This window comes from Musca vetustissima, unplaced genomic scaffold (genome assembly GCF_032173495.1).
Source record: "Musca vetustissima isolate MV318-11 ecotype Yass unplaced genomic scaffold, APGP_CSIRO_Mvet_v1 utg63981, whole genome shotgun sequence".
Lineage (NCBI taxonomy): Eukaryota > Metazoa > Arthropoda > Insecta > Diptera > Muscidae > Musca > Musca vetustissima.
The window spans coordinates 49166-62723 of NW_026885165.1; the positions used below are offsets into that span (position 1 = coordinate 49166).

Sequence of the window (13558 nt, forward strand, 5' to 3'; positions counted from 1 at the left end):
TTAGGTAAATGGTGCACCAAACTCAAAATATTTGCCCCATTGTACAGCATTCTGAATTCAGTCCAGTTTAACATCAATGAAGTTTTCTTGAAATCGGTCCAGATTTAGATATAGCTCGCATATATAGTTTCGTCCGATTTTAAGTAAATTTTTGTTAAAATCGGTCTTGATTTAGATATAGCTCTCATATATAGTTTAGCCCGATTTTATGTAATGGTGCAGCAAACTAAAAATATTTGCCCGATTGGTATACGATTTTGCACAGCGTATGGAAGTTAGTCCAGTTGGAAGTTAGTCCATCTGTGAAGTTTTATTGAAAACAGTGTGCCCGATTGGCATACACATTTTTTTATAGATTTCAGAATGGTATGTGTGTTGGTTTTTTATTGGTTCAAATATCTATGTAGATCACATTGGTTTTCACCCGATTCCATTTCAATGGTCATCCAAAGATGCTATGTCTCTTCTATTAACAGGATATTGTACACATTTTTATTTCTTGTATGGTCGGCTCCGTTCGACTTTTGAAATTTCCTTACTTGTTTTTTTATGGGCCTCATCGGAGTATTGATTTTATATCCCATGTGTTTTTGGACCAAATCCGCTAAAAACATACGATTCTAATACCAAATCCAAAGCCATTAGATAGGAAAACAGGAAATGTATTTTAAAACCAGTGAGCGGAGCAGTATAGTCGGACGGGGCCGACCATATGATAACCTACACAACGTCCACGAAAATCTAACTTTCTGTGGTTCTTGGGCAATATTTCGTCATAATTGCACCTTTTCTTTACACTGTCATATATTCCGAATATTACTAACATTCAGTACAGTTCTTCTAATTACTTGTCCATATTCCCTTCACTATGAGTTGTATTGTGGCGTTCGGCTTATAATTGTGGCCTATAGACCGACTGGAAAAAACACAAACAAATTAGTGTTCGATCCACTTCATCCCAACATTTTTATCTGATCATCATCGAAAATTATAGACGTTGTCTTTGACCATATCTGGAACCTCATGGAACATTTCAAAGCGATCAGCGCTATATTTCTGCCCTCCAGAGTGGAGGGTATGTACATCCGAGTACATATCGCAATATAATTGGTATCAATTTAATGGCCAACCACTCCTCTTGGATATACTATCAACCTCTCTGGTCTATATCCTTCAGGTGTAAATATATACGCCATAGAATACAGATTTTGTCATTTCTCACACAAAAGTTAGGGTCTATTTGACCCTGGCCCTAAATAACGGCCAATCTTTATCAAAAAGGCATGCTTATTCTTTGCTCTCATCAACTTATCCATGTAAAAATTCGCAATGTTCGGCCATAATTACGACAATAATTAAGTATTTGGTCCATTTTATCCCCTAAATCCCCTTCATTGGCCAGAACCCATTCTACATGCAAAATTTCGTGAAGATTGGTCCATAACTGTGGCCTGTATCGGGTTTACAAATTATAATGGACAGACGGACGGACACACATGTCTAGATCGACTCAGCTAGTCGAGATATGACGATCGGTATACTTAAAGGTGGATCCAGGACAAATATTTCGCGGCGTTACAAACTCTGGGGGCTGCACAAAGCTAAAATCGGAGAGGATATCGTTTTATATGAGTTATACCAAAATGTGGACCTATGCTAATGTTTTTCAAGGAGAAATACATTTGAAGTGGGAAATTTTCAAAAAATAACCCAAATATTGATATTTTTAAGTATGCCATTTAGTATCCAATTAGAAACCATCAGAAACATCAATCCATTTGGGAATTCATTCCGAAAGTTTCAAAATGCGTTAACATAGGGTAACCTTTATATTGGGAATTCGCTTAAAAATGCTCAATCTGAATCCAACCTGGTACATCAAATTACAGGCACTTCGGCCAAAAAACGAAAATGATCTATTTTCAGCAAGTAGGTTTTGGTTATTTTAAAATTAGAAAAAAAATCAAAACACCTAAAATGGAGCGAGAGATATATGGTGGAAATATCAGTTTTTCAGTTTTCACACATGAATTGTTGGTGTTTTCAAAAAGATATCCCAATTTAATTTTTAATTATTTTTTTTAATTTCTCTTTTATTTAATTTTAAACCACTGTGCATCTTCAATTTTTTGCTATTGTATTTTGTATGCTATTTTCTTACTATATTGTTTCTTCCTATAAAATACAATTTCTCCAATACTGAGGAAAGCCACTCAATTGCTAACTTTATTTTTTGTTTAACTGTGCTATTTGTTTTAAATTCATTGTCTAACCCGTTTATAATTTGATTCGTTTTAAATATTTTGTATTACATGTACATGTCTTATATCGATAATATTGTTATAGCTATTAAAAAGTATTTTTGAAACTATATGAAAAACTTTTAAAAAATTTAAAATTTAAGAAAAATACGTGATGGTTTCAGATGATTCAATAAAATTGGAATTGACACATATATATAATAACATATATTATATGTTGTTATGGTGTCCGGCGCCAACTGAGTTATAAAATCGACCGATATTCCCCTCCCTATGAAGTCCTTTCAAAGCACAGTGACATTCTAATAACCAACCACGTTATAAACTCTCACATATTAGGAAATGAGTGACAGAAGATAGCGCCACCCAGAGGAAAATTGCAACACTAAATAAGCAAGGATCTCAACCACTGCATAAAATCGAAGCAATCGAAGGAAGAAGTCGACAGAAATACCTTCCAGGCAAGTTTGGAACATTGAATCTTAAATGATACTTGTGGACGCAAGTCGTACGTGGAATTCAGAAATAGAAGTCAAAGCCTCGTAGAGTTAAAGAGGGAGTTTCCCAATGAGGGGCGAAATATAATTCCACGGGACGTCATAAAAATTGTTACGTAAACGGATGATTGAACAATTATGACGTCTGGGCCAAAATTGATGTTATTGCGAATGGTTCAACAACTACCTCAAAGTTTTTTCAGACGAGGAATACGAAAATGTCCGCCACTAAATCAACAGCCACACTGTTTGCTATATGAACATCGAAGATACGGCTACCTCTCATTGTGCAATGGTCGATTCAGATCACTGATTACCCAAAGATCGTATAAATCGTTCGTGCATAGCATAGTTAAGATCAAGAGCAGAAACAAGGGTTTCAAGTCACTAGCCGACAGCACTCGGGGAGCTGATAAAGAACCCCTTTTAACAACCAACATAACGATCGCCGGACCCGGTGTGGTGCAAAGCAATATAAAAGAACATCCAATCCTGCAGAATGCCGCCTTGAGGACTAACGGAAGAGCAGTCGGTGCCGAGAGAAAGCAGAGTCGTTTTTGTGCAATTGAAATCTGGGTGGTGTATCTGTCTCAATTCTTATTGGACGCCAATTGATAGCATGTTGGCTACTATAACAACAGAAGCTCAGTTGGTACCGAGAAAAACCAGAGTGGTTTTAGCACAATTGTAATCTGGGTGGTGTATCTGTCTCAATTCGTATGGGGTGCCAATTGATGGTGCCTAATATCTTCCAACTTACACATATAACCCAAAATTTACTACATACACAATCTATAGAGATCGCAGCCTTTTTGTCAGAATTTCGAAGCAGATCTAAATTAAGTAGAGAAATGCCCTGCCGTAAATGTTAATACAACTGCTACACACATAACCCCAAATTGACTATGTACACAACCTGTACAGACCTCTGCCTTTTTGAGTGAGAATTTTGAAACAGATCTCAATTAAGCAGATAAATGCACTGCCGTAAATGCTGCTACAAAAGCCACACAAAATTCAGGGAGACGTTGTTTCTAGGCAACGATAGATGGCATCACCAATGAACCTGTACATCATAATTACCACCGCTCAGGCATGTCAGAATTGGTCATCTGATACAACAGCTACACAAAATTCAAGGAGACGTTTTTGCTAGCCAACGACAGATGGCAGCACCGTTACTCATGGCAGGTTACAGCAGATCAATCATCTACATCCTAATTACCACCTTATGGGTATGGGTGGACATCCATCGCTATGGCTTGACAGAATGGATATTCTCTGTGATATAGAGAGAGGTCTAGCGTTACAAATAACAACATGTTTATCATGCTGGATTCAATAATATCCACACTGATGGAGTGGTTTGAACAATTCGAGAAACCATTGTGAATACAATCCTCGGAGGGTACGCCTGTCACCGAAAGTAGCAGATACAACAATCAATCCATAGTCGTTTTGCACGAATTGAGGCAGAAACACCACCTAGAAATCTGCCGAATTGATGACATAGTGGCAATATTTGTCCAGCATGTGGTCCATAAATCTCTACATCTCTTCAACTGCCCAGCCAAACCCACTCACCTAACCTTCACTATGGTCTCAACAGGTCGCAGTCTTTTTTAGTCTCAAGTTAGAATCAGAACCTGATTAAGCAGAGAAATGCAAAGCCATAAAACCTGCTACAAAAACTATACAAAATTCTAGGGGATGTTGTTTCTATGCAACGATAGACGGCAGCACTACCACTTAGAATAGCCGAAACACCTGCGACAACAACTACACAAAATTATTGGAGGTATTGCGTCCAGGCAACGATAAATGGCACCATCATCATTCAGGACAGCCTGCAATAGATCAATAAAACTACAGTAATTAATGAAATTAACACAAGGAAGATGGCGATGTTTTGTGGAAATGTGAAGATGTAATCGGAAAAACTAAGAAAACGGACATTTGGTTTGTTCTCCAGGGAGCATCTTCTCTATGGACACAATAGGTCGCAGTCTTTTTGAACCTAGAGGTAGAAACGGAGGTAGATAAACAGAGAATATATAAACGGAAATAAACAGAGTACAGCCGTAAATGCTGCTACAACCACAACTCAAAATTATTGAGACATTGCATCTAGGCAACAATAGATGGCAGCACCCTTAATCAGGCAGGCTGCAACAGATCAAAATATCTAAAATGATTAATGATAATTAACTAACACAAGAAAGATTGCGATGCTTTGTGGAAGCATGAACGGAAAACAATAAAAAACCCATAGTGTAGTTGTTCTCCTGGGAAGGACAAAAACCTGATACACTTGGTACTTCCAGATTCTGGTTTCCAAATTTATTGAATCACATATCTGAAAATCCTAACCTTAGCCTAAATAACTTCCTCTTATATTCTCTTCTTATTTCTATACCCTAATCTTAAACCTATATAATATAACAAAACTTGTTCTCTGTCTATAGAGAGAATTCCTTCAAGCTAAAGCACCATTTCATTCTAATTCCGTTTTATCTTCACAAAAATTGGTTTTGGAAAAAAGTACCAATAAAAAAAAACGATTCTTTTCTCACTCTTCCATCTCGGATAAGAAAAATTAATTCTTAGCTTAAAAATTACCTTTCTGGGTGATATATGTATATATTTTCTCCTCACGTTGTACAGCCGATTTATTTTTCACTCAAATACCTCAAAACAGCATCGGTCACAGCAGTTTTCCAAAAATCTATTTATCTCTAGCTTTTGGTCTGGAACGTTATGGATATTCGATGTTTCTGTGTGTGTGCGCGTTCGTTCGTCGTTCTGCTACCTCCTTACAAATCGGCCAAGAAATTTTCCCTAAAGTCCAATTCCGGATGCGTCGAATGCGAAGATGAGCCATGTCCATAGTCTCGCGATTTCATTGAGCTGCGTGCCGATGAGGAAAACGATGATGTTCGACCACTACTGCCGCTTCGTCGTACCATCCGGTTTTCAATCACAGACATTTTGGTCAACGGTTGTGTGGGATCCAATTCGCCAAAGGCCCCTGCGATCAGGTCATTGCTGTGCAGCGAATTGAAGCTGTCACGCTTTGACATACGATGCGAAGTGGCCGAACCGGGATTGTGATGGGAGGAGGATTTACGACTTAAACGACGGGAGTACTGATATTGTACAGCACCACTGACGGCCGGTGCTGAGCTGGGCAAAATTGCGGTGGTATCACCGGGTGTGTAGCTATCGAAAAAGTCCGAGGGCACCTCTTCATCGATGCTACAGCGTTGTGACGATTTGGTTGAGCGTAGATTTTCTTCATCGTAGGGTAGAATGTGGGAATTGTCCTCATCCTCTTCGTTGAGGCCTGACGAGAGGCTGTAGCCATCATTGGTTCGCAGGGGATCTGTGGAGGTGGGCACCTTGGCCGACAGGGAGGTAATGGAAGTGTTATTGGATTTTTCATACGAGTATGGATCACGTGTGGCTTTGGGTGACCTTAAACAGATTTTACCAATGTCCGGCAAACGTCGCCGTTCACCGTCACGTCGTTTTTGCGACTCATTATGGCCGTCACGATGCAGCAGTTCTTGCATGTCGATGCTGGAGCGCTCACGTTCCAACATATCGATAATTTCCATTTCACGAGCTAAAGTACTTGAGGAATCAATGCGAGAAAATGTGGAGCTGCCATCATCAAAGGACATGTCACGAGTACGCATTCCGCCGCCACCACCTCCAGTAGTGGAGGAGTAGAGTGACATGCCACTGGGTTTTTTGTCGTAGTAGGGTGGTAGGGCATTACTGCTGCCATTCGAAGAGCCCTGTACAATCATGCCACTGACAATCGATGAGTCCTCACCATCGCCGAAATTACTGACATCCCCATCATCGCCCAGGCTGCTGTTGCCATTGCAGTACGTGGAGGCGGTGATGTTGGAACACGAACGATTATCCAAGGATTCCAAAGTCAATTTGCGTTGACCTGCTAAACCAGTAGGGCCATTGCTGCCGACACTCGCAATTGAACCTCCCCTCCTGTTGGCCGCAGATGCTGATGATGACTTGGTCTTGCCATCCGATATAACATTGATGCGTACATCACTGGCATGTCCCCCCGACTCCTTGGAGCGTTTATATTTCTTGGAATCATGTACCCCAATGCCGGTGTCATTATTCAAAGTGCCATCGGAATGCTTTAAGGATTTACCATCCTTGTTACGATGCCTAGGGGGTGGTATCCGATTAGTTAGAGGTGGTGGTGCTCCCACTCCCGACTCTTTGTTAAGCGAACTCTGATGTTGATATTTTCCATTGACTGCTGTTTTAATGTTTTCCTGCTTTTGGGATGTCATGGCTTCTCCGGTGGCAGAACCTAAAACATTCTGCCCAGTACCACACAGACCACTCACATAAGGCTCGCCATTCAGGATGATAGATGTGGTCGCCTGGGTGGTATTGGTATTTTCATCTTTTTCAATTGAATTGTCTCGGGAACTGGGTGTATTAGCATCACTATAACGACCAGCAATGTCACCGGGATTACCAGCGCCACCACCACGGCCATTGCGACCTCCACGACTGCCACCATAGGCTTCCAAACAGCCGTTGCTGCGTTTCGCATTGGATTTATTGGGCAAACGTTTGGTGGATAGACGGAAGTAACCACGTAAACGTTCTTGTTCCTCTCTACGGAGAGAGGGGGAGGGAGGCAAGCCAACATCATCATAACCATTGTTGTCGTGTTTGTACGAAAGGACATCACGGTAAGCATGAAAAGAAAGACAAGAAAAAGAAAATTTCAGTTTAGTTCATGTTCAACGGCCACTTGATTTTATTATTCCCTCCACTTTTGTCGTTGTTGTATTTTCTGGAGGTGGTAAGACAACGAAATAAAGGATGTTGTCACCCCGAAGGCTTTTAATTTCTTAAAAAGCTATAAAGTTAATCATTACCTTAGCACAGCTGAGTAAAACGAAAAACTACTACTGACAACTTAAGATACCTTATCTATGGACTTAGTTCAACCAGCTATGTCCATTGTTTTTTTTTTATGGTGGTGGGCTTTATATCCTTGTGTAAAATATCACAAAATAGACAGTAGAGAGAAATGAAATATATTTTGACGGATATGAGACTTAGTTTTTTTCTATATTTTTATGGCAGAAGAATTTCGTAGACAATTTAAACGGAAATTTAAAATTTAAGATACTTTGGCTTGCCATAACATTTTTCTCTCACACAGAGAGAGAGAGAGAGAGAGAAATTTCATTTATTCTGCTCCTTGATGGAGATTTTTATATAAAATAAATTAGATTTCAAAGGAACCAAAATAAGTAAAATTTTAATAATCTCCTAGATGGAGGGTAGGTGTGTTATCTAAATAATATTTCGAATAGGGTTTTGAATTTATACGTTGCTACTAGGATGTTTGGAATTGGTATATCGACCCAGGTTTCTTCTCATGAAGTGGGTGTAATCATGACAGAAAATCTTCATTAAAAATGCGAGATTGTACAATTCCCACCTATATCAGCAACTCCACATATTAGGTATTTTAATGGTTTATCTGATGTTTCCCATCTGAGTGGCTTTAATATGGATTTCGGGTGGTTTTCTCAGAGGATAATAACTCTACTGATAGAAAATTTAAGTATTGGGCTATTTTTGGATTTTGGTGTAGGCAAATCCTCCTGTAGAGATGGAGAAGGAAACATAGTGACAGATACAGACAGCGTGTTGAGGATCTGGAAGGATCATTTTGAAATGCTTCTGGTATCAAATAATAGCAGTAAAGAATATACCTCAGAATCAATTGGAGATGACGGTGTAGAGTGTATACAACCTAGTCAGAATCAATCGGCTGAAGAATAATAAAGCAGCAGGTGCTGATGTGTTACCAGCCGAACTATTCAAGACTGGTGGTCAGGTGGTTAGTACAATTTGGCTAGAGGAATGCATGCCCAATGATTGGAACCTCAGTATCCTGAATCCCATGCACAAAAAAGGAGACAAGGCGATATGTGCTGAAAATCCGTTAGGCGAAGGTTTGTTTTTCGAAATATGGTGTGTATATTCTGACAGTACATTTTGAGACCTTTCAATTGATGTGGGTCTCCATACTGCATCCATTTTAGTTTTTGCGCAATATGGCGTTTTCTACACAGAGTCCCCACTGTCACTGAGACTTGCAAGGAAAATCGACAAAATCCGTTAGGCGAAAGTTTGTTTTTCGGCATAGGGTGTATATATTCTGAAAGTACATTTCGAGACCTTTCAATTGATGTGGGTGTCCATACTGCATCCATTTTAGTTTTTGCGCAATATGGCGTTTTCTACCCAGAGTCCCCACTGTCACTGAGACTTGCAACCAAAATCGAGAAAATCCGTTAGGCGAAGGTTTGTTTTCCGGCATATGGTGTGTATATTCTGAAAGTACATTTTGAGACCTTTCAATTGATGTGGGTCTCCATACTGCATCCATTTTAGTTTTTGCGCTATATGGCGTTTTCATACGAGAGGCAAAGGTGAACAACACATGTTACTCGCGTATGTCGATGGCATCGAAATAACTGGTCGAACATTGGTCGAACATTGCGAGCGGTAACATCCACCTTTTAATAAATTGAGAAGGAGTCTGCCAAAGTGGGTCTGGCAGTTAATCTGATGGTATCAGCGCTCAAGACGTGCAGTAGATTCGCACCAACAGTGGGACTTGAGAGCTACAGCTTCGAGGTAGTCAAAGACTTTATATACCTTCGTACTGTCATAAATAAAACTAATGACATCAGTTTTAAAATTCGGAGAAGGATAGTGTTGATGTTATTATGGCCTAAGTAAGCAGTTTAGAAACAAGGCCACCTCCCGCCAGACCTAACTCACACTTTATAAGGCGCTGTTACTAAACGTGCTTTTATATGGATCTGAGGGGTACTTGCGCAAGCAGGTGAGGCAGCTCTTGGGATGTTTGAAAAAAAATATTCTCTGAAAGATTTACAGGCCGATCTGAGTCAACGGTGAATATCGGCGTCATTGTGGTTTGTCGTTCATTACCACAAGCTTTACAATCTATACGCGGACATCGGCATTGTTAGACTATCGAGCTTAACACTAGATTGCCGAAGGCGGTCATTTTGACCGTTTTTCAATTTCAAGTACAAAAGCAACTGTGCATACATTGACAATTTTTTGTTTAAATGTGGAGACTTTTTGTAACACATAGAATTATGTTTATTATAAAAAAGCCACCAAATTTAAGAAAGAAGTGTCATTATGTGCAGAGTTGTTTTTGTACTTGACTACGACTACGGTGCCTAGGCGAAGTTGTGCGAAGCTATGTCTGCATGTGCAAAACGCAATAAAGTCATTCTGGTCTCAATTTGATACGTTGTGCAAAACGTGTGGCAATCTTCGGGTCTTAAAATCCGTCAATTTTCAGGAAACTTTACAAACATCATTCTAGACTCAATTCAGTACGCTATGTCAAATTTCGTGCAAAATTAAAAATTAAAATTAAATCGGGCAAAAATATATGGAAGCTATATCTTAATCTGAACCGATTTTCACGAAACTTAGAACACATCATTCTAGCCTTAATTCAATACGCTGTGCCAAATTTCGTCCAAATCGAAAGCTATTTAGAGACTTTGGTGCACCATTTACATAACTCGGATGAAAATATATATGGAAGCTATATCTAAGTCTGAACCGATTTCAATAAAACTCAACATACGCAATTCTAGACACAATATGGGACGCGGTGAAAAATTTCGTGTCACGCGGGCAAACAGTGGGAGTTTGGTAACCCATTTACCTAAAATTGGACGAAGATATATATGGGAGTTATATATAAATTAGAACCGATTTCTATGAAATTTAACACACTCTACTCTAGACTGAATTCAACACGACATGCAAAATTTCGACTCAATCGGATAAATACGTCGAAATCTGAACCATATTCACCAAAACCTGATATACGTTAGACTTTACTAACTTCTGTACGGCGAATAAAATGTATGCCAATCGGCCGGCTTAGCGTCTTTGGGGCATCATTTACATCACATATATACACACTAAATATGTACACCAAAATCTCAACCGATTTCACCAAAACATACTTAGCCTATACAAACTTCAGTAGGTTGTGCAAAATCGGCCTAATTTTATCTATTTGTATATATGAGAGCTATATCTAAATCTGAATCACTACGTTGGGGCACCATTTACAATAAATATATATGGGAGCAATATCTAAAGATGAACCGGGAGCTATATCTAAACCTGAACCGATTTTTTCCCAATTTCAATAGGTCCGTCCTTGGGACAAATAAATGAACTGTGCCAAATTTCATCAAATTCGGACCATAAATGCGACATGTATTTTGTTTACAATTTTACATGGACAGACGGACGGGCATGCATAAATCGACTCAGGGGGTTTTGGAGGCTGACATGCCTTTTGAAGGTTTAAGCTGTATTCTCTGGGTTCTGTTATGGAAGAACATATTTTTGCGAACAGTTTTCTACGTACGTCTATGTTTGGACATATACCCCATATCAAATTCCCGTCTTATAGGCGTACTTTTAAGATATTAAAATATTTTCCCCCCACCGATGTGGCTGAAATGAAATAAAATAAGTTTGCCGAAACTTTTCAATCTTTTGATATAACCCTCAAATTTTGTTCCAGAAAGTTTCCGGCCATGTTTATTTATTTATTTTATTTATTTAGTTTTTTTTTTTTTTTTTTTTGAAGTACACGGCCATTTTTTTAGGAAATGTTAATACACATAACATGGTTCAGGGTATGAAATATTTGACCGGGTCGTGCGGTTTTAATTGTTACACATTTTTAACATAGAGAAATCAAACTCGACGGAATCAAAAATACAAAAATTTGAAAAAGTCCTAAACAAAGTAAAAATTCTAAAAAGATATACAAAAACACAGATTTAAAGAATTTAATTCATGGCGAATTTGTCCTTCTTAATAACCCCGCCAAGAACTTCAATTCCCTCATAAGGCATTTTCTAGATGGAATTTATTGCATAGCACTTAATGTTATATGAAGTTATTACGTCTAGATTAGGCGCCATAACATCTGTATCCTTCGGCAACAGATGGTGTTTCAAAATTCAATATTTGAGTCGTTTATTTTGAAAGTGGTTTATGTCCATTTGCTCTTATATTAAGATATTCAAAGTTTTGGGTTCGATTTGTCTGCTAGCTATCGTCGATGATGCTCGCAATAAGATGAAGTCTTGTTTTACTCGAAACCCATAAACTTTACAATAACGATTTGAAAATATTTACAAACAATGTGTTTCGTTTTTCTTTCCTTTGTTTGGGCATCACTACTTCTTATTATTCTTTCTCACTACAAAATAAAATTATTATTATTTGAACTGTTCTAAAAAACAATCTTCTATTATAGATTTTTTCCCCTATTCATTTGAAAATTGTTTTCATCATATCGACTTCATGTTTCCTTATTTGCGCCTTCCTTAAAAACCGCCCCTAACAAATTTTTATTAAAATGTATTAACGAAAGTGAATATCTGTTACCACTTGTGGAGTGGAGCTTCCTTTCCCCATCTACACTCTCTTTTAAATATTTAATAAATTTCAATTACAAAACTTTGCCATTGACCTCCAATATCCCTCAGCAAGCAATAAACATTAATTTAACATTTTTTCCTCGACTTTTACTTTGTTTCTTCAAATCATGTCTCCTTTGCTTCACTTACCTTGGTAATATCTGCGAGGCATAGATGCACGGAAAGATGACCGTTGGCAGAAAGGCGATCCACACAAACATTAAATAGGTAAAGTCAAAATGTTTTTGATTTTCATAGGTCTCCTCCATGGAGAGACGAGCGAAGCGCAAAATCATCAAAGGACACAGACATACCACCTGGGCAGCAGCCATACTGCCAAAATTACGTTGATTTCGTTTCTCTCGATTAACATCCCATTCAGCGCTGTAGAGGTCATAGGAGCGTGTGGCGGTGCCTGTGGAATATGGGCCACTATAGACAGTACTGTGATGACTGTTACCATTTAAACCGCCGCCGCCACCACCTATTGTGGCTGTGGTTGCTCCACTATAGGAACGCTCCACAGATGATGCCGATGAATTGCTGGAAGAAAAAAGGAAGAAAGATTAACATATTGTTATGAGTATTTGATGATTTGATGGTTTTTGAGGGTTTTGTTTTTTTATTATGTTGTATTGATTGATTGATGAGGGTTCGTTGCAGGTGTGAAAATGAATAAGATAACATGAATTTACACATTGTATTAGAACAAATACATTGAAGAAATGGTTAGCTTAACACTTAACCTTCTACAACAAAATTATATATTCTTTAAAATATAAATTAAAATATTCTTTAAAAAATCCACGCCTTATAGGAGGCCTTTAAAAAATATTCTTTAAAAAATCCACGCCTTATAGGAGGCCTTTAAAAAATCCACGCCTTATAGGAGGCCTTTAAAAAATCCACGCCTTATAGGAGGCCTTTAAAAAATCCACGCCTTATAGGAGGCCTTTAAAAAATCCACGCCTTATAGGAGGCCTTTAAAAAATCCACGCCTTATAGGAGGCCTTTAAAAAATCCACGCCTTATAGGAGGCCTTTAAAAAATCCACGCCTTATAGGAGGCCTTTAAAAAATCCACGCCTTATAGGAGGCCTTTAAAAAATCCACGCCTTATAGGAGGCCTTTAAAAAATCCACGCCTTATAGGAGGCCTTTAAAAAATCCACGCCTTATAGGAGGCCTTTAAAAAATCCACGCCTTATAGTAGGCCTTGAAAAAATC

At 38.5% G+C, this 13558-nt stretch overlaps 1 protein-coding gene across 1 annotated transcript; it reads right to left on the reverse strand.

Annotated features, from left to right (window-relative positions):
* Positions 1–5566: 5566 nt before the first annotated feature.
* On the reverse strand, positions 5567–12876 carry LOC133332287 (uncharacterized; the record flags this gene model as incomplete). The annotated part of the gene is made up of 3 exons (XM_061540688.1): positions 5567–7315; positions 7373–7423; positions 12484–12876. Coding segments are annotated over 3 exons (2188 nt in total), but the record flags the coding sequence as incomplete, so codon positions are not given.
* Between the last annotated feature and the right edge of the window lie 682 nt (positions 12877–13558).